General features: G+C 40.7%; 1 protein-coding gene across 1 annotated transcript in view; it reads left to right on the top strand.

The window, feature by feature from the left end:
* Positions 1-5,282: 5,282 nt before the first annotated feature.
* The window catches only part of LOC105908727 (ankyrin repeat domain-containing protein SOWAHC), a 35,013-nt gene continuing 17,227 nt past the window's right edge, over positions 5,283-23,068 (top strand). Inside the window, exons 1-3 of the mRNA XM_031563964.1 lie at positions 5,283-5,461; positions 8,544-8,603; positions 11,771-11,893. Coding sequence (XP_031419824.1) covers positions 11,792-11,893 — 102 coding nt within the window. The 5' untranslated portion in view covers positions 5,283-5,461; positions 8,544-8,603; positions 11,771-11,791. The remainder of the gene's footprint in view (positions 5,462-8,543; positions 8,604-11,770; positions 11,894-23,068) is intronic.

Below are 23,068 nucleotides of genomic sequence, written 5' to 3'. Positions count from 1 at the left end.
CTGCACAGAAGAAATGGACAAAATTCCAGCATTTGTATTAAAAACTTTCCACTCATTCTTCATTTTGACTTAATTGGTTTATATAGCCACTTCTCCTTATGTCTCTGCAAAAGATGCCTTCATTTTCGAGCGTTTTTAAAGATGTGGTGAATATTAAATTCTGAGTGGATTTATTTCTCTGACAGAAGTCTAGCAGTATGTGTTATCCTAATACCCTAAAATACTGCCTTTTAAAACCATACTTACTAAATTGTTACATTCTCTGTGTTTTTAAAAACAAGATGATTAATATTTAGAAACAGTCTGTATTTTATGTTATGACAGCACAGTTGAGCTGTATAGACCTTGAGTAGGTATTCATTCTTCATGCGGGATACAAAGGATGCTGTTTTCACAACAGTGTCATTGGTCAGGTGAAGACACAAACTCAAACTCCCAGAAACATACATGAAAGGCAAAGTCTGTTGGCATTCAGTATTGGTAACGGTTGGAAAAGAGGAGAAAGTTGAACCATGTTTACAGCACATTTAGGTCCACAGTTTGAAGAGGCTTTTCAGCCTACAGGAATCGGATGGTATCTAAGAGTGTTTTAATCGGTTATTACCTGACTTTTTTTCACCCCAGGGACACCAGCTTTAAAAAAAAAAATCATAACAAAACTGTCAGGAGACCTTCTAACCCTTGTTTATACATTGAACAAATACTGACCGTTTTGGAAGAGTTTATTCAATTTTGTGACAATGGATGCGGTTCCATTTTGCCAGTGTTCTAGACTCTCTACTCTCTGTTGTCCTGTTGCTCTGTACTCTGCGTGTTGGACCAGGACCTGTCAAGTCTTGTTTATCTGTAAGACTCACAGATTTTCAGCAGAGTTGTATACTCTGGGGTGCCAACATTCATTTAAATTTCCTCTTTTTGACGTTCGTTTTTGCGGGCAACCAGTTTTGGTATAATCTTCAAATTAGTTTTGACACTAACTGGTCATGTAAAGGACAGATAAAAACACATATCATTCCCACCAGCCACCCCAGCTATGTACGGTGTAGTTCTGTGGACAGGGATGGACCACGCTGCAAAAACATAAGAGAAGCTTTAACAGCATGACAGCGCCAACTATTTCACTGAAACACATCAACTAAATCTGAAGCAGAAAAAATAAACAGTTCCATAAGTAAAAAAAAAAAGAAAGGAAAACAAATTAACAAAATGCACAGACAGGTAACTTTTTTCAGTGCTTGCCGGCAAGAATTGTATCAATGCCAGTTTTAGTGTTGTTGATGTTTGCAATGGTTTTGCCTTTTAGATTGTTAGCTCACCAGTGTCCTTACTGATACTTCAAGTGGGAAACACTGAGAAACTCATTTGTGTAGGACAACATATACTATATAGACTTTTTCCAGACAGAGCTACGTTGTGAGATATCCCTTAGGACAGTTTTAGCTCTCACAGATGGATCTTTGATAGCTCAGAAGACCTAGATGTGACACTCATTATTGTTTCATTTCTGTATCAATTTAATGACTGATATTTCTCCTACACGTCCTTAGAAACGTTTTGAAACAAAAATGATGTAAGGCACTTTATTGTTAGAATCCACCATAATTGACAAAAAGTCTCCCAGCTATCCCTCTCCAGAACAGCTTTGAACAGTCTTCTCGTTATCGTCTAGTAAATTTACTTTTTTGTTCTGAAAATTTGTTCCTCGTCTCCAAACACCAAAGTTGTCAGAGAGGAGGTAATATTGAGACGGCTAAACATGTAGTAAAAACACTGCATGGTTCTCCATAGGAGACATTTGATTCATATAGAAATCTGAGAAGCAGGAGATTTAAGCCTAAATTTCACTTGTTGTCTAAGAGAAAATGAGGAGATCTATTTTAAGATTTTCTTTTCTAAAGGGACGTTACTGTATGTGCGTTTGATTGGGTGGATATTGGGATATACTATACCATCTGGATGTTGGCCAAATGTATGTAAATGTATTTTCAGTTATTTGAGTTGTTTTTGTCCTGGGTCTGAGCTGCTAATGGACTGTATATACATATCAAATGCTGAGTCAATCGTATACCTTGAAAAGTGTCATCATACTTAGCTGTGAACCAAATGACTCAAACTGCACTGTATCGCAGTCTAATCTTGAAGAAATACCGAGAGGGTTAGCCGTAGCATGTGTTTGACATAAATGCATTTGTCACACCTTAAAGACTTTTGGTAGTTAAAAGAACCTTTTTCCTAATGTGGATTTTTGTCTCTCTCTCTCTCTCTCTCTGTCTCTGCTCTTTCTCTGAACCTAAGGGAGAATGTCACAGTCTTAGAAAAGTGAGTTGTGATCGCACCAGCCTCTCAGAATCGATTTGGAAAGCTGGCTCGGGCGCAGTTTGGCTGCAATAACATTCTTAGAAATTTCTTCCGTTTCTTCCATTTCTCTTTCAACAATGCCCCTACCCATAGGTTGGACAGTATCCACAGAAAAAAACTAACGTGGAATCATTTCTAAATGTATAAATGAGTGTCTGCTCAGATTTGGTGTTTGTGCTTTAAGAAGTACAGTTCACCAGCTTTAAAGCCCCCCTTGATTCATACCCTGTCAGGATTGTGTGTGTGTGTGTGTGTGTCTACTCCCTCCCTGGCTGTCAGGGTGGTGTGGAATCACAGAGTTGTTTCTATCCTTTGATATGTCACAGATACAGAGAGGTACGATGACAAAAGGTGCTCCTGTCTCCTTTACACTCCTTCCCTCCCCCCCACGCTAAAAATAAAGCCCTTCTCATGCAGTGGGAGTGCTGGCACTGCTGCTTCAATGCTGTGCTGCTTCAATGCTGTGCTGCTTCAATGCTGTGCCTACTTTAATACTGTGCATACTTCAATGATGTGCATACTTTAATGCTGTGCCTACTTCAATACTGCCTAGTGTTTCAGTGGTCATGCAGCCCTTTGCAGGTCTTACCAGACATGTACTGCACATTATTATATTTCTAAAATCTTCACAAGGCCTAAGACTTTTTAAATGATATGTCTGTGTATTTAAACAAGGTATCGTAATCCTAGGTTTTGTACACAGCAAGTACAGCAACCAATGCATTTTAGTTGCACAGAATTTGTATTCAGTCATTGAAGAGTCATTGGATTGGATTACATTTATTGTCATTGCACAGAGTACAGGTACAGAGGCAACGAAATGTCATTGAGAAGTCATCTCCAAAACTGATTAGGAGAGGCATATTTGAAGTATTGCCAAGTGAGCCACATTCAGTGAGCTACTTTCTCTGTTTTGCAAAAATGGCTTCTGCCAGTGTAAGCAATATTAGCATTTCTTGTTCTCTATTTCCAGTTACTGAAGTCAGGAATCCCCACCTGACATTCAGCTTGAAGACAACAGAATCAGTGGTCAGAGATGGCCATCTCCTGATTGATTAATACAGTTGAACTTAGTTGAAAATGTAGTTGCTGATTACAAAGTCTGAATATATTTTCATTTTCATATAGTTTAGCCACCATGGCTTACAACAGCTTTAATGGAGGGATGTGGTGTTACTTTGGGAATTGGCAGAGAGCTGTCTTGTCGCTACTAGTAAGAAACTGAAATTAGAGCAAACTTGAGATTTAAGAATACTTGATATGTGAAAGTCATTATCATTCTGTAATCAGCACAGTAACTGTCATGATTTCTGCTTCAAGTATACGTGTGTCATCTACTTCACTCTGATACGGTTCTATGGTGTGTTAAAGCATAGTTCTATTGGACTATGATACGGTTCTTGTGTTAAAGCAGAGTTCTATTTGACTATGATACGGTTCTATGGTGTGTTATTTGCTATTGTTCTATTTGACTATGATACGGTTCTGTGGTGTGTTAAAGCAGAGTTCTATTTGACTATGATACGGTTCTGTGGCGTGTTAAAGCATAGTTCTTTGACTATGATACGGTTCTGTGGCGTGTTAAAGCATAGTTCTGCTTCACTCTGATACGGTCCTATGGTGTGTTAAAGCATAGTTCTATTTGACTATGATACGGTTCTGTGGTGTGTTAAAGCATAGTTCTATTTGACTATGATCCGGTCCTGTGGTGTGTTAAAGCATAGTTCTGCTTCACTCTGATCCGGTCCTGTGGCGTGTTAAAGCATAGTTCTTTGACCATGATACGGTTCTGTGGCGTGTTAAAGCATAGTTCTTTGACCATGATACGGTTCTGTGGCGTGTTATTTGTTATTGTTCTATTTGACTATGATACGGTTCTGTGGCGTGTTATTTGTTATTGTTCTAGTTCTTTGTTGTTTGTTTGGATAGTGCTGCTACTGTAAGGGCCTTGCTGGGTCACGTCTGAGGCCATAGTGGATCATCAGCTGAGTCACCAGGTCTGGAGAGCAAATCGTAGCTTGAATGAACACCAAAGGATCAGTTGTGGTGGAGTGTTCTTCCAGCTCTTGGCCCAGTCACCAAACGGCTTCTGGAGACTAGCATATGCAAAAGATGATTTTAAAGAACAACAATGACAGCAATTTGCTTGTCTGTGTGATTTTTGTTGTCTACCCAAGTGATTTCTGGAGCTTTGAGCTGTAAGGTTTATTTTGATCTCAATTTGAACTCGTACCTAATTGCACAAGTGTGGCCTATTACCAATTTGCATAATCACTTTAACTTTGATGATTAGATTCAGGGGCATTGGCTGAGCATGAATTGGTTCCATAATTATTTTGGGCACCAGTGCTACTGTTTCTTATATGTAATTAAGTGAATTGAACTGATTGCTTTGTCTCCAGTGTGTACTTATTCTCTTTTATGCATTTGAATCCGTACTTTGCTTAAAAGAGATGTGTTTGTCCAAGCATTTAATATGTCATCAGAGCCTTCTCAGTAATGAGAGCCCAAGGGGATTGGGATTGTAGAATGTTTCCTCTAGAATTAAAGCCTCAACGCAATGTTTGCTACTGCTGCTACTGTCTTTTGTTGAGAATTAATTGCACGTAACAAGTATGGCAGGCTTTTCATTTACTTTCAAGTATGAGTGAGTATCCACCTTCAAAATGAGCCTTGAATTGTAAACATTCTCTTTTGTGGAGATCCTACAGCATATAAAGTAGATTTGAAAGGCAGGGTTTGACTGAAATGGATGGCTTTGACTGAGGTAATCTCTGTGCTCTGCCTGTTTGCTGAGGATATTTGGAGGGAAATTGTACCATACTGAATGTACAAGTGTAACACATAGTTGGCATAATTTTTAATTACTCCTAAGTCTAAAATCCTGCATGCTATATGTTTCTCTTTTGCATGCTTTTAGGCAGCAGAGCTTAACACAGGCACCGGTACCCCAGAGGGACAGCGGAGAGAGACAGAAACTCTGTCTGATCGCACCAGCGTCGGCCACTGTCATAATGATGGAGCAGATCTCAGCTGTTCAGACCTCCTGTCTCTGCGCAGCGACACAGTGTCCTTGGCAAGTGAAGCTGCCATCTCAAGGAGGGTGAGTTGCCCTCACTTTACTCTAGCTAATAAAGCAGGTATGTCACACATTGTGCCTGATGTTGTGATAGTGAGAGAGAATTTCAACCTCATGTTCCATCCTTTCTAAAAATCTGTCTTTCATGAAGATGGATCTTTTGTTATGCGTACAGTGTATTTATTTTGCACATCACACAAATTCATATTTAGAAACCTGTGTTTCATCCAAATCTTTCTCATTACCTAAATCCTAAATTCTTTGACATTCACATCAGTGTACGACACAGAAGGCATAACAACCACATCAACAATTGTACAACAACTGTAGATAATTGCCACCAAATGCTGATTAATTAGCATTGAGTTCTGTAGGACTTCACAAGAACATGTCCATGAGTCTGCAAATCCCCCAAAATCCGGAGATCTAAATTTGGCAAGTGTGAGGAGTAAGGCAGTGTTGTGAGACCTGCCACATTATTACACCCTTCCCCAATAATCTGGTTTCACCGAGAAGTAAGCTGGGTCATTCCAAATCAAGAACAGTTTCGATTGGGAGCATGGGTGCAACATCTTTAACAAGAATCAGATTGCTTAACATTCTCTCCACATGATAAAGACTTACTGACTGCCCTGTTTACCCTGAAGACCTATTCCTTTGGAACCCTTTGGTAAAACCATACTAAAAAAGACCAATGTCTGAAAGAATGGTCATTTATTAAAAAAATGAATTGATAAAAGTCTGAACTGTAGGTATTACTAATATTTGTGTTGAAAACATAATTGTTTCTTAAAGGTTGAGTCCACAAGCTTAAGCCTAATTTATCTGGTGTTCGTACACATTTCAGGCGTTGTAAATCAGACACAAACAAAGTGGCTCAAACTAAACTCTGGTGTTCGTACACATTTCAGGCGTTGTAAATCAGACACAAACAAAGTGGCTCGAACTAAACTCTTGTGTTCGTACACATTTCAGGCGTTGTAAATCGGACACAAACAAAGGGGCTCGAACTGAACCATACACTGCTCCACAGGCCCAGCACAATTCTAAATCCCTGGTATCCCTTAGGGAAAGCCTTCTTCACATTATGATTGCCCTAAATGACTAAGACTAGCCCAAATAAATACATTTATTTAAATTTTAATTTAAATTTAATTTAATTTATTTGTTATTAATTTGGGTGCGCTAAGCAGAATTGCTTTGTGGTGAACTTGATGCTGTTTGATGGTGTATTGTCATTTTAACCATACATATATGACATAACACATAACACACACACGCTAACATCTTTGTTTCTAAATTTCTCAAAAGGATATCTTTCTCTGCCGACTAACTGAAAGATCTGATTTTAATTGAACATTAGATATAAGTTTGTGCATTACTGTTTTATTTTCTTTGTTGGATGAACATATGAACAAATTCCATACTGTAGTAACGTTGATGGTGTTGGTTTGTTTGCATTTGTTAGCATGTGGAGATGATACTAGTTGTATTTCTGACTACTTCAAATGCATTTGAGGCCAACTGTTAATGATGTGAAGTTGGTATGTGATTCATCCACAGCCCTTGCATGGCTACATTCAGAGTCATGGCGCTTTAAAGTCAATCTTCATGCTGTTCGTGGTAGCCAACATAGCATAACAACATATGCAAACGTAAATTCTGACACAAATTACACTCCATAGACATCCAAACCCCTTTACTGTACAAGTAAGAAATACATCAAATAGGCTAGCCTAAGGGTTCACCATAACAGACACAGCCAACAGAGAAAAGATACTCAATACTCAAGATAATCAATGTAGAACACAGTAGAACACTGCATGCTAATGCGCCTGTTGCTACACAATGGTAGTCCTTTGGGGGATCGTAGTCCCTCACATTGCGCATGCTCAGACACAAACGGTTTACGGCATAAGGCTCAACATCAACATCAACATATCTGGCTTGTCTTAACGCATAATGCAGGTTTATTTAACGTAATATTTAATAATGTTGTAAACGGTTTAAACGTCAACATATGGGGCTTGTCTTAACGCATAAGGTGGGTATATTTAATGTTATATTTAATTATGTTGTAAACGGCTAACAGCATAAGGCTCTACGTCAACATATGAAACAAAACTGGGGAGAGACTTTTTGATCCTCCACCTCATCTGTTTTGTCCACTGTGACATCTTCTTTGTTTTTAAATAAATGGTCATGTTTTCAAAAAACTGGCTTTCGTCGCTTTTCTCCATGATTGAAAACGGATCTGTCGTTGTGACGCATGCGCGCGCGGCTTCGCTGTCGACAGCAGTCGACAGTGTCGCAAAATGACGCATGCGCAATGTGAGGGACTACGATCCCCCAAAGGACTACCATCGTGTAGCGACAGCGCCCCCCACTTCCCACTACAACATGCTAATGTTGCTAACCCCTTCCCACTACCACATGCTAATGTTGCTAACCCCTTCCCACTACCACATGCTAATGTTGCTAATGCTAACCCCTTCCCACTACAACATGCTAATGTTGCTAACCCCTTCCCACTACCACATGCTAATGTTGCTAACCCCTTCCCACTACAGTCAAAAAAACACGGGTTGTCTTTTTCCACGTTTTTTTGGTAGGTATGCCAAATACCCAAATCTGTGTGTAGAAGAAGCACTAAATAAGTGAAAGTTTCATAATCTGTCCCCTTTAAGCATTTGTCTGATTTATGCAAACCAATGTATAATTTGTATTGATTTCCTTTCCGCTAGACCACAAGCGTACAAATTGCCTTTGTGTTATGCTGGCTACGCCTGAGGTGTTCTTACCGCACCAGGGTCCTACACCGCCATACCCAAAGCTCATCTTTACAGTCCTCTTTATTCACATGTAGTATTATATGTTGTATGTTGTATGTTGTATGTTGTATGTTATATGTTATTTCTGGTATATGTTATTTTGGTATATGTTATTTGTGTTACCTGTTGTATGCCGTCTACTGCGTAGATGTTGGCTGCCAAGTCATAAGAATTTCGCTGCGCTGAAGAAATTTGGTGTATGCGACAATAAACACTTTGACTTGACTTTGACTTGACTATATCTTTGATCAATATTGGCATTTTCTGTGTTGTAGAGTGATGAACAGGAGTGTCTGGAGGATGATACTCGGAGTGTCACTGCATCTTCTGTCACGGTAAGTTAACATTGAAGTGCTCGATAATCATGAGTATCACAGACAGTGGATTACAATGGAGTGTACAAATCCTGGTTACATAAACTATCCCTTTCTTTTTGAAAAGGCTGTTCTTTTCTGTATGACCTCTGCAAATGTATGTTTATACTATAACGTTGTCAGTATGAATCTAACCAGTTATTAACAAAGAAATGTCACAATAATAATAATAATAATAATAATAATGTATATAATGTGTATGTGTAGTTGCTTGCCTTTGCCAGGACAAAATACTTTCAATCCCAGATTTCCATATGGTTAAATAAAGTTTATAGAAATAAAAACAAATGTAACCAGGACTGCTTTGCTTGTACAATCCCTTACAAGACTATCAAGACAAAATAAATTGTTAATCAAGACAAATAATCTGCTAGTGTCAAGAATAGTTGATAGGGGGAGTTGATAGGATAGGACAGGAATTGCATTTTGAAAACTTGTTTGTCCTTGTCTTTTCCCCTCAGCATGTTTGTGAAAGACAGCTCCCTTGGTTAATGAACAAGCTTTTTAATTAACATCGTGCTAACACCTCTCTCCACAGTTCATCATTCACCTGCACTGTTAACAGGGGTGTGAACTCTGCCGTCATGACGATGACCTAGCATGTCATTGATTAAAGCAGAGCCCTGTTAAGGGAAACGGTTTAGTTCCATAGTCCATCTCGGGATGATTCAAGGACACGAGTCCATGCACTTTGAATTTGCAAACCATTTCTTAAATTTCAAAAGTTTCAAATGCAGTATTCTTTGTACTTTTTGTTACTTTTAAAGTATACATTTCAAGATACAGCATTTTCCTCAGTGCAACCTGTTTGCGATTACATGCTTCTAGTTTGTTTTCTCAAAGAAAAGGGATCCCATGTCAATGTACAGCTGAAGTCTCCAGCTACTGACTTCAGACAGACTTGACATTTTAAGAGTCAAAGGTCAACCAGCCCCACTCCTTCCATCTTGCCTCCCTCCATTCGGCATGGTGTCTTTAACATAGTGGAGGTCAGAGGAGGGCAAGACCACAGGACTGAAACTCTGTCTCCTCCCTGGAGATGTGCCTACAGTCTCGCCCTGCTCCATCCTTCCTTCGACTAGTGCGTAACTTGCAATTACAGCAGTTACATTTCTGCACTTCTTTTTTTTTAAATTTTTTTTTATTTCATTTTGTTATATTTCTTATGTAAAGTAGTATTTATTTATTGTTACACCAGGTTCTATTGCTCGTAGCTTGACTATTCTCTCCCTTGTACGTCGCTTTGGACAAAAGCGTCTGCTAAATGACTAAATGTAAATGTAAATGTTCTCCCATACCATTCTGCTTGGCATTCAAACCCCCTGTACTGTAGAAGCCTAATTATTGGATTGATTTGTTATGCATTCCTTCCATGTTATCAGTTACATATGTGCACCGTCATTGCCTCCCAAGGGCATAACATAAGTCACACACAGCTTATTGAGTTAGTGACGGAGACTGGGTTTGAACAGCAGCAATGACACACACTCCCATTAAGATCGGGTTTTTTAGGTGTTCAGGCCATGAACCTTAAATGAGAATGATCAATGATGTGATATACAGTACTGTATTCATAAGGGTTCCCATGAAATGATCCCAGTGTTGTGTCCAGTGTCCTTTCGTGAGTTGTTACGTCCCTTTTCGGTCTTTTTTAGGAAGTTCTGGGTCACAGATCCCTCTTTTAGTCTGTTTCTGTTGCAGCTAATGGCAGGGAATGGGTTCAGTAATGACCTTAGCAGTGATGGGCGGATCAGGGGGTTTTAATACCCGCACCCAACCAACCCATTACAAGAGGCAATCAGCACCGCCTGACCTGCAAATATATGCGTTTATCAACCACCTGAAACCGAGCGCAAAGCGATAGCTTCAGTTATGACTAACAGAATGGCATCTACTGTATACCATGGTGCAACAGAACATGTTGCCTTATCTGGTGCAGGTTCCAAAAGAATGAAGTCGAAAACAAAAAAGTTTTGGTGGTGTAATGTAATTAAAAAGCTACGGATACCACTCAGGAAAAACACTCTATAACAGACTATAACCAATACCCTGAAATACAGCAATGTATTGACCCAAACCACAATGGAACATTGATAAGACTGCTGAAAGGCCGCACTATTAGTATACTATGTATATTTAGGATGGATTTGGGGTAGGAACAGAATTGGCAAACAACACAAGATAACATATCCCCACTTGCCTAAATAATTAAGTGGTACAATTTATCCCAGCTATGACTAAATAAAACAAAAAACACGATTATGTATTTTGCCTTTAAACATATATAAACAAAATAATTGTTGTGTTGAAAATATTCAGTATGGTTTTCTCCCCCCTTGATGCATTATGGCCTAATCTACTTGATAGTATTGAATGGTGCAAGGAGCCACATGTAGTCTGATACTTGGTGCCTAGTTAGCTGGTTTACATGTTGGCTACAAAGACACAAAGTGAGAAATGTAAGTTATCTGTGGAGTGTATGTTTCCTAGCTTCCGAGCTAGCCTATCTGAAGACATCGGGTCAGGTATTCTGACATTTTCCCGTTGAAAACCTGATGAACCAGACCATGCTGACATAACATGTCTTTTATAAAAAATATTTTCGGTGGGAAATGTCTAAAAATCCTGTCTGTTGACAACGTCTGTCATCTAATTTAAGTTCCCGCTTTGTGTCACAGTTTGCCCAGCAAAATCAAATGCGAAATATATTTTTCTTTTGCATAAGTTCTCCCAATTCCCTTAGAAGCATCTTCACAAGCATACAAATGTATTCATGTTTACAGCAGAAAAATGGGTATGTGTGTATAACAGTAGAGATGCACATATGATGGAGTTGATGGAATTAGAAGGCGGGATAGCTATAGAGTGAACGAGGTAATGAAATGAGATTCTCCTAACTCAAGGGTCTCAATGAGAAAATCTCAGCTGCTGCAGAGACCAGCAGCAGAGAACCAGAGAGACTCGACATTACGAGGATATGCCCTCAGGACCTGACAATGTTCACACTTCACCAAAATGGATGTGTGATGTAAACAATGTATGATATATGCCTCTGGCTTAGACACTGTTTCTCTCTCTCTCTCTCTCTCTCTCTTTTTCTCTCTCTCTCTCTCTCTCTCTCTCTCTAGTCTCTGTTCCAGCGACTCCAGATGGATCCGTTAGAAAGGGACTGGCTGCGGTGTGCAGCGTTGGGAGACGCTCCTGCCCTCCGCCATCTCCTGCTGCAGGACCCAACACTGGCCTCTAGGAAGGTAAGGCCTCAAACAGATGTATAACATAGTATTGTAAATCCCCAGTAAAACATTTAAACATCATGACTATAGACTTCAATCACAATTACACAAACGAACAAACTGCCTAGTACTACCAGAGCAGGGGCGTCCCTCTCTACCTTCAAGAAGCTTTTGAAGACCCAACTCTTCAGAGAGCACCCCCCTTCCTAAACTGGCACCTTGACTAGTGCTTAACTTGCACTTCAGCAGTTACATTCCTGCACTTATTTTTCTTTCTAAGTCGTTTTTCTATTTTCTTATGTAAAGTAGTATTTATTGTTACACCATATTTTTATTGCTCTTTGCTTGACTGTTCTCTCCCTTGTACGTCGCTTTGGACAAAAGCGTCTGCTAAATGACTAAATGTAAATGTAAACAAACAGAAGTAATTTTTAGCCAGACGGCTTGAAAATGAAGTAAACAATAGCAAAAAAAAGACACTGGTTATCAGGATGACCAGTATTATTATTGTTTTTATATGATATGACATTTAGTTCTGGTCGAGGTCTTCTATAAGTGGGCATATCCTTTACATTTTACAATGGTACAATTTAAGTGTTAAATCTAGTTTGATGCTGAGGAAAGAGAGCAATGGGAAGAGGGAAGGTAGTTCATCCTTTTCCAGGTGTTCCACGGTTGTGATGACCTGTGGCACTCTGCCTCTGGCCTCAAGCCTGTGGCCGCATCACAGCCATGGGGATCTCCTAAACCCACCCCACTGAATTATACCACGGCTTAGATCAGTGGTTCCCAAACGGAGCTGGAGATTGAATGTCTGAATGTCTGAAGGGGTACGGGACCCGAAAAAAGTTTGGGAAACACTGGCTTAGATGAATACCTGATTGTTACGCTGTGGAGAACAAAAGATTAAGAACAGCTAGCTAACTGATGGTGCTTTTCCACTGTGGGGTAAAACCCTGGTGTTTGGGCAAAGGCCTCAGACTTTCTGTGTTCATGGGGCAGACGGCCTCAGTTTGGCCCTGGAGTAGGGCAGGGCCTAATCATGTGAATGGAATACGTAAAACAAGAGACATTTCTAAACAGATAAGTAGCATTAGTTATGTGGTTACTTAGATACAGGAATAACTTGTTGCTAGTACTTGAACATATTCAATTTCCTGTAAATGTACTTGTGTGACGAACACTGGAGACTTGTAAACAGTTTTTAGCAATGGTGTTCTCTCTTTGAGAATGTCCCTGAAGTTAGAACTTGTAATAGAAACAGAAGACAAAAAGCATCGTTCTGGACTCTGTCTTGAATGAACCTTACAGAAGCTGGACTCCCACTGACATGGAAAGATGCCAACCTGGGAGGTTACGTAGCCAACGTAGTAAGACATCAGGAGCTGATGCCGAGGAGATGTACCTGTACCCGAAGCTATGTACAGAGCTCCTCGCCTAGCTATCATTCTGTTGAAAATGGCTAACATTATCATGGCAGAGAGATGACAGTGGGCAGGCTTTTTTACCTGGCAGAGCAAAACTACAGAGCATGGCTGTGGAGTGTTTTGTGATGCCAGTTTCATGGTTCCATCAGCATGGTTGTATGTGGTAGCCTAATGCAGTTTGTTGGTGGTTCTTTTGGTAGCTAGCAGATTAACTGATGTTAACTACATAGTCGGGGACACCCCGAGTTGTAATCAATCAGAAATGTTATAGACCAAGACCTTCTCGGCTCGTATTGCAGGCCTTGGTATGTGTGGATGTGTTTGACATAACCTGTTTTCAGGTTTCCAGCATTGAGGTTAAGTGGCTGTGGAATTTCTGTTTGCACAAATTACATTTGCTGCTATTGACCAATAAACAGCTTTGTATAGTATATATTTAGTTTGATGTCGTTGTTTTGATACAGCCTTGTTTCGTAGCCTATTGCATGAGTAAAACAAGATTATGAAACTATAGGGCTTCAAAAAAAACTTACAACAGTATAGTAAACCATACATTTCTGTGGTCTTTTTTGTTTTAAAATGCTAAATGTTTTAGCGATAAACCCTCTACAGTCCGATTGTTACCAGGCAACGGATCCGGTTGTGACACAGCTAACTATTAGTAACATAGTAGACACGATCTTGAAATGAACAACACAATATTCTATTTAGCTACAATAAAGGGTGGTGAATTGCACAGCTAGGTATGCATGTTTTTTTTTTTTTAGCTTTATAGCTTTTTAAGGGATGTTTTAGTATATAACTACCTTCCATAATAGCAGCATCACCTAACCTAACAAATGTAGAAGTATCAGCAAGGGAAAACTAGTGGAAGAGAGGTTTTATATTGATGGTGAGGTCCTTTCTTCTTTTGTAGAAAAACCTGTGAAGAGTTCAGGCAGGTGGTACTATTCCACATTGAGTGACCAAAGACAGGTTTCAGAGTTTAGAGAATTCATTGTTAAAGCTATCAGTTCTATTGATAAGACCTTCTTGCCTGGTAAACTGAAATTGCGATGCTTGCAGTTTGGGCTTTGGCCACACGTAAGGTGTGAAGTTGCTATTTCAGAATGAATAAGGCAGTTAGGAAAAGGCTTGGGGTGCTGTGTTGTCTAAATAATGTAGCGTTGTATGAAAGAACCAGGGATCCAGTAGTCAAGAACACTGCTTCAATGGTAAGTCAGTGGCGAGTCAGTGCTGAGGCATTCACAGACTACTCAGGGTCGTGAATGAACCTGAATTAACACTGAGCTATGTGAAATCCTGTCATGGTCTATCTTCTAGTGTATCTGTGGTTGTCTCTGGTAGTGGCATGTACTCTCACCCATCATGGGTATGGAGGGGGTGCGTCTGGAACGCTAGACAGCACTGTTGAGCCTTCTGGAGGTGCAGTGGTGGGCTACAGACTACAGACAGATGCGTGGTGTAGTGTGAAGGAGGGCCTTTACGGATCCTGGGGACAACATACGGCTCATGCTGAGGCTGTCAGCAGCCAGTTGTGCGTTGCTGTTGTATCCTGCTGCTCAGGATCTGTTGTGGGCCAGTTCTTATATTGGTTAGGTGGGTGGGTATGAGTACTTGCATGTGACAGTGATGGGACTGGCTGCTATGGGAAGTCCCCAACGAATAGCACAGGAAATCTTTTCCTGTGTATAACTGAATTTGTCATTTTCATTTTAGTGATACATGGTCATGTGATTCAATATGTCATTTTGTGAATGAACAACTTTCCCAGCACAGAGTCTGCTGAATATATTGCAAAAAATCATCAGGGCACCGTTTTAGTAGGTTGCTTAACAAATATGAGATAATATCCCATATCCAACTTTTACCAGTGCTAGTTGTGTTGTTGTCGGTGTTAGACCCAGTGATAGACCCAACACATCCAACTTACTGTATATCTGCTCAAGGACACAGTTAACTATACATGTTTTAGCAATCATCAAGCCTTGGACATCAGGTGACTATGCTACCAAGCAATAGACCCATTTTCTTTTTTTTTCGGCAGAGCACCTCACATCGCATTACATTCACAGGTGGTGATATACAAGCTTTGGAGTTAGTGGAGGTCTGTGAAACCGAGCCCATGTTGTGACTGTAGTGATACCTTCAGTGGCTTGTTTTGTTATTTTAAGTTACAGATGGTGAAGTGAAAAAGACAAACCTACATGTTAACGCCAAGACATGTTTGCCAGACTACCATGCTTCAGGGCCTTCCTGCCTCCTAAAACATTGACCCAGGAAGCTATTCATTCTGTGAGTGTTGACAGCAGTCAACACAGGTTCCTTTCATGGATGCGAGTCAAACTTGAAGTCGGATGTCGTTTACCCTTTTGGATTTCGATACTGTTGGATTTGCTTAGACTTCAGACGCCCCCAGGCTCCTGAGCCTCGCAGACCCCGGCAAAAGGTACCTCCCAGAGGAGAGAAGAATGCCAAAAGGAAGGGGGCAAAAGAGCGTTCGACATTAGTCTGTTTCTAAACCGTCACATATGTTCCCAGCAGCAGCAGGCTGTGGCTCTGCAGGAGTGAGGCACAGAGCAGCAGCAGCTCTTATTAAATTTCCATGAAGTTTACTGAATTTGCAGGATCAGTGGGGTGGGGTCGACAGGGAGCGGCTGTCACTGTTACTGCCTGGAGCGCGTTTTCCAGCCACTGACGAGTATCACCACTGTGGCTGCTGCTATTGCTGCGAATGCTATCAGTGCTACCTCCGCTATCATGATTAACCACCAAAGGAACAATAGCCACTGCTCCCCACTATTCCTCTCTAGTTTGATCTACGGTACAGACCCCAAACCATATCAGCTCATAGTAGCTCTAGCCTCAGAAGGACACAAACAGAAGACTCATGTTACACATGCAGAATGAACTCCAGTTTAAGTAAGTATCCAGAGACTTAGAGTGGCGACCAGAGAAAATTAAAGTGTGTGTTTGGTGTAGTGTCTGACACCAATAGTTTATCTGCACGTTTAAAAGCCACATTTCTAAAGATTCTGGATAAATGATGAGGACAGAGTAACAGCATGTGGTCTCACTTCAATGCGTATGCATACCCACATCAAGAATGTACATCTTTAGTTTGAGATGGCAGAATTGTGCCCTTGTGAAATCAATTGGTGTGAGTGGTTTTAGCCATTTAGACCACATTATCATCTTGAGCCCCTACTGTATATGACCCTGGTGCCAACAGCAGAAGTGATTTTATGAGATGGAGATGCTCCTGAGAACTCCCTACTGAGCCTCCATTAATATTCACAGGAATGACTAAAACACCATGCATACTAGACAGTTTGCCTAATATAGCTGTATTTGTACTGTGCCAACAAAGACACATTGATTGATAGCTATTCATATTTCAATCATAAAGCAATTGTAGATTTATGTTTTGGCAAAGTGTTAGGTCCTCTTAAAGTTGCAGTCAGCCATTTGGTTTCAGTGTCCTGAAAGGTTGTCGATATTTTGGGCTCAGCAGCCAATCAAATGACACCCTTCCCTTCCGTGTCCCTCAAGCACTGTGTTGATTGGCTGGGATTGTTTACAGCTCTGTCGGAGCCACTATGTTTGTTTCCCATCTACTGTTTGTGCCACAGTGCCCCCCAACGGACTGTACCTTTTGAGTAGTGACATTATGATGAGGTCCAGCACGGCTACTGCAGCCAACACAACTGTTTACTGTATGGCATTCATCACATTTCAACAGGTGTCTGTGGTTGTCTGGTGTTTGCCCTTTATTACATGACCAAGGTTCTCTTCTCCTTCTGTTCCCTGCCCTCTCCTCAGGACTTTGTGACTGTAAGTAATACTGCAGAAGTCTGCGTCTGTAGATGTTTTCTTTCTAAACTGAGTCTTTTGTTCTTCCTCCGCTCTGTGGCTTCTTTCTTTCATCCCTGTGACGTTCTCTCCATCTTCCTCTCCTTTTGATGTGTAGCTTAAGCAGTTTAACAATAAAAAACACAGACTTGGTAAACTCCTAGATGTCATAAGCTGTAAATATCTGTCACCTTAAGACATACCTTAAGTAGCCCTGGTAGATGTTTGGAATTGTCCTGTATTCTCACCTCTCTTACCTTGTTTTTGTTAGTGTGTTGGTGGGTAGTCAGGTCCATCCAGTCAATCACGCATGTTGTTGAAGTACAATGCAGTTATGTTAACACACACTACATTGCACACTGCACATTGCACATCCACTTTTGCACTCCTGCCCTGTTTTTGTATTGAATTGTAGTACTTATTGTGTTTGTGTAGTACTTACTGTGTTTTTATGTTTTATGTTATGTGTAGTACTTACTGTGTTTGTATGTTTTTATGTTTACTGTATGCACCTATACATCAGAACAAATTCCAGGTAGGTGTAAACCTACTTGGCAATAAATACTATTCTGATTCTGATTCTGATTCTGATTCTGATTCAGAAGAATAAGATAAGGGAAATCAGACGTGTAAACAATAACAAACAAGAGCGGTGTAATCTGCTTTAGAGTCAGTGATGAGAGGGGAAGCAGGCCCCCTGCATGGCTCTGGAGCACACTGATCCCAGTCTAAATTGGATAACGGGCGGCCACTGTGGATCAAACATGAAGGTGACAGAAGAGAAAAGGGGATTAAGAAGAGGAATTCTCCTCGTACAATAGCCCAGATCAAGAGCCAATGTCTCATCCAAAGTCCACAAAACTTCAAACAGAGCCGTTTTTTTGGGTTGGCCTGCATAATCTCTCTCGTGTAAATGTGTGTTCCCGTGGTCCTAAACTAAAGTCTGGCATTTGTCCTGCCATTCTTGAGTAGTCGTCAGTTACAGAGTACTTAATGAATGCTTTAAGAGTTTTTAAATTATTTTTTAAATTTTCAAGAATCAGGAAGTGTTTTCGCAGGCCCTAAAAAGTAAGAAATCAAATCACACTTAAGAAACTGTGAAACAATACATCAGAATGTTTTAGAACTTCTTTCTTAAAATCAGGGATTGACCCAAATCAGTGTTTCCCTTTTAAGAAGATTAAATGTGTCTTAAAAGTGTGTCTGTGTATATTTCAAAAATCACATGAAATAGAAGACTTTGCAGTTACTGTTTCTTTGCAAATTATTGCCACATGTAATTACTATGAAAATGAGATTTAGATTGTTGCCAATATCTATCAACTGCAGCGTTTTGAATATTGCATGATGGAAAAACAAGTGATCCTGATCGTGGTCTGATGGTGATGTCAGAAAATACCAAGTTTTTGATTGATTATTAACATGTTCTCAACATGTGATCTTGGAAAATGCCATCTTTTATTGGTGGAATTATTATGTTCTACCGGTGGTATATACTCAGATATCCTTTTAGCATCAAATCATTCTCCAACGCTCAATGTTCCAGCCTAGACTGGTGTTAATGTGTAGTTTCATAGGTCATACTAACTTCATAGGCCCTATGCTCAGTACTATTGGTTGTTTCAAACCATTTTTACACAACAATTGTGATACAATGTTCTTTTACACGAGCTCTAAACATAATTTATTATTTATGACTAATAATTTTCTACTAATCAAAATGCTAAATAAATTTAATTCTTTTGTTTTATCTTCCATTTTCTTCTTGTGAAATGTCTGGTTATTGCTTTCCGCTGACCTGTCAAATCTTTTGGAAAATTGAGGGGGTAAGTATTTGATCAATATTTAATATTTGATTTGCTTTACTGACAATGGCAAGGCAGGGGAAATAACCCAATTCTTTGCATTTGGTAGGACTCGTATCGGCAGATACATTCTGCAGTTTCAGTTTTCCTCTGTTTTTCTCTTTTCCAATCTTTCTGACTATTTTTGTGATCTTAAAGGTTTTTTTGGGCAAACCATACAAATAGTCTCTGCCGCCTTCCTTTTTACTTGAATTTGTAAAGCATTGGTAACGGCCATGTTAATGCCTGTGTGTCCAGTGAGCCCACTCACACACACACACACAAACACGTGCACACACACACACACCCACACACACTCACATGCTCGCACACACACTCGCGTGGGAGCGTGGAGGAGCTCAAGTGGTCCTTGTGTATATAATTATAGTGTATAATAATTACATGGCAATTATTAACTGAAAGAAACAGCCCAGATTCATGCAGCCCAGAGGGGCAGACACATATACACCTCTTCACACTCCTCTCCTGATCCCTCTGATTAGTATTCAGAGTGGAATAACTGATCACACACACACACACACACACACACACATGTTCCCCATGTCTACCTCAGCCACACACACACACACACACACACACACCAGAGTGGAATAACGGGATTACATTTCATCTGGAGTCCTAGGAAATCCCTTCTGTTGGAGCCCCCCAGTCATGGGTCTACAGAGAGCACTGGTGTTTGTAGCCAAACATGGCCGTTCCTTCACGACCATCTGAGTGGCCAATGTCTGATTTGCTTCTATCGTTTAGCAAACCTTTGTTACACCTTTGTTCAAATGTCTTGAGCAAAAACAAAAGCATCGCCTCCCTCAGTATGCATTTGTCCTTTTTGGCATTTCAGAAGTTGTTATAGAAATGTAGTTGTTTAAGTTGTTTTAGAGGTGCTAAGCAGGCACATATGGTGGCAGTTACCAAGGCTTTGAAAAGCCAGGGCTCACATAGGCCCGATTGACTAGGCCCACACACACACACACACACACACATTGACTAGGCCCACACACACACACACACACACACACACATTGACTAGGCCCACACACACACACACACACACACACACACACACACATTGACTAGGCCCACACACACACACACACACACACACACACATTGACTAGTCCCACACACACACACACACACACACACACACACACACACACACACACACACACACACATTGACTAGGCCCACACACACACACACACACACATTGACTAGGCCCACACACACACACACACACACACACACACACACACACACACATTGACTAGTCCCACACACACACACACACACACACACACACACATTGACTAGGCCCACAGGGACCAGAGCTCACATAGGCAAATGCACCGCACACACACACACACACACACACACATTGACTCGGCCCACAGGGACCAGGGCTCACATAGGCCCCTGCCTCACACACACACACACACACACACATTGACTAGGCCCACAGGGACCAGAGCTAAGCTGCCTTTTCAGAGGGGCTGAAAGAAGGACCTCCATCTGGCAGGCTCCCCATGTCTACCTCAGCCACACACACACACACACACACACACACACATGTCTACCTCAGCCACACACACACACACACACATGCTCCCCATGTCTACCTCAGCCACACACACACACACACACACACACATGTTCCCCATGTCTACCTCAGCCACACACACACACACACACACACACACACACACACACACACACACACACACATGCCCCCCATGTCTACCTCAGCCCCTGCCACACACACACACACACACACACACACACACATACACACACACACACACACACACACACATGTTCCCCATGTCTACCTCAGCCCCTGCCACACACACACACACACACACTCACACACACACATGTTCCCCAGGCAGCCATGACATCAATGCTGTAAACTCCGGAAAACTCCGGAAAAGGACGCTCCTGGTGGATTTGAAATTCTCACCTTTTTTAATGTGCGCCTGTTCCTGCCGACGGGCTCCTTCTCCTTCTCCTTCCTCCTCCTCCTGAGGGCTTGCCGTCACCCCTCCTCATCTTCAGAAGTGCCCTCGTAAAGGACATAAATATGGTGCTAGTAGTGGAAAAAAAGGTCTGCGGATTTAGAGAAACTCAGAAATCCTGGTCAATAAATGTACAGTATACAGGTCTCTTAGTGCATACTCATATGATACGAGTATGCTGTTGCTGAGGGAGCTTCATGTCCGTATTGAATGCTTCGGTGCATTTTCTGCTGATTACCTGTTGACAAGTTAAATGATCAAATGAAAATATCAGACAGTAGACACAATTATTTATGCATTCTATTTGTATCATTTAGATTTTTTTGATTTTAGATTTTAGATTTTTTTTTTTTTGCAGCAAAACCAGATTAAACATTTGGCTTAATTTGTAGTGAGGAGATCTCCGGTTCTTGTATTTAGTATAACCATAGCAGACCATGCATGACCTGCTAGATGCCATGTAGGTCCACGACGTTCATCTTAAATAACTATGGATTCCCATAAATCAATTGCCATTTCACCGGTGAAGTAGTGTCAACCCTAAATACTCATATATAATGAAAATACATGAGCACATTAAGTGTTTTTTTTTTCTCTTCTGAATCCCCCCTTGATGGCACTTGTGGGCGGCAATGTTAAATAGGGTTAGAACTTAATATTCCAGACCACGGAGGAGGAGGAACAGGGGCAGCAGAGAGAGGGGGGAGGGGAGGGGTTCAGTTGGCCATGTCAAAAAGACAAAACAAGGGGGGCTGTCAAGGCAACCAAGCCCCTGCCTGTGAAGGCCAACTTGTTTTGGACTGGAGATGTCCTGTGACAGCTCTTGTGTGACCCGATACACAGTCTCCATTCTTCATCTATGTGCAGATTATGGGTTACTATAGTTTCACTAATGCTTCAGAGAAGAGAAGGTCCTCTGGATTATCTGTGGACAAAATGTGTTCAAAAGGTGCTCCTGATCTGCTTAGGCCAGCAGCACATGTTGAGAAAGTCAAAGAGGAGTAATAATAATTATAATAATAAAACTGTATTTACTTTTGTATTGTAGTACTTATTGTGTTTGTGTAGTACTTACTGTGTTTTTATGTTATGTGTAGTACTTACTGTGTTTGTATGTTTTTATGTTTACTGTATGCACCTATACATCAGAACAAATTCCAGGTAGGTGTAAACCTACTTGGCAATAAATACTATTCTGATTCTGATTCTGATTCTGATTCTGATAGCATTTATTTATATAGAGTGAGACTAAAAGCCCAGCTCCTCCTGCTTTGATACTTCTGTGCTGCTGTAATGTAGAGAGCACTTCCCGTCCTAACTGGCACTTCGACTAGTGCGTAACTTGCAATTACAGCAGTTACATTTCTGCACTTCTTTTTTTCTTTTTTATTTCATTTTGTTATATTTCTTATGTAAAGTAGTATTTATTTATTGTTACACCAGGTTCTATTGCTCGTAGCTTGAATATTCTCTCCCTTGTACGTCGCTTTGGACAAAAGCGTCTGCTAAATGACTAAATGTAAATGTAAAATGTAAATGGGATGTAGCTGGCGCAGGGGAAGGAGCCGGAAGGAGCCGGAAGGAGCCGTGGTGAGCCCTTGTACACACACACTAGTGGCAACAGTCTGACGCATTGAGGAAAGGGAAAGGCCGATCACACCCTAGAGTCGTTTGGTAATGGTCTGTTTGCATTGAGATAATATTCACAAAAAAGTGTTTTCCCTTTTCCTTTTTGATCACTTTGCTCTGACGTTGGAATATAAGTTTGTAAGTAATTGCTTCTGTATTCAAACATTTATAGTTCCTTAGGTAGATGGTATGAGGGCAGTTTTACTAGATGGGAGCCATTTTTACTAGATTAGAATACATAGTATGTTCATTAAATAGTCCGCAATGGTCCAAAGTATTATTAGAAGATATTGTGTGTGTGTGTGTGTGTGTGTGTGTGTGTGTGTGTGTGTGTGTGTGTGTGTGTGTGTGTGTGTGTGTGTGTGTGTGTGTGTGTGTGTGTGTGTGTGTGTGTGTGTGTGTGTGTGT

The sequence above is a fragment of the Clupea harengus genome, chromosome 3 (assembly GCF_900700415.2).
Source record: "Clupea harengus chromosome 3, Ch_v2.0.2, whole genome shotgun sequence".
NCBI lineage: Eukaryota > Metazoa > Chordata > Actinopteri > Clupeiformes > Clupeidae > Clupea > Clupea harengus.
The sequence above is the reverse complement of the archived record's forward strand: the minus strand, read 5'-3'. Positions and strand labels throughout refer to the sequence as shown.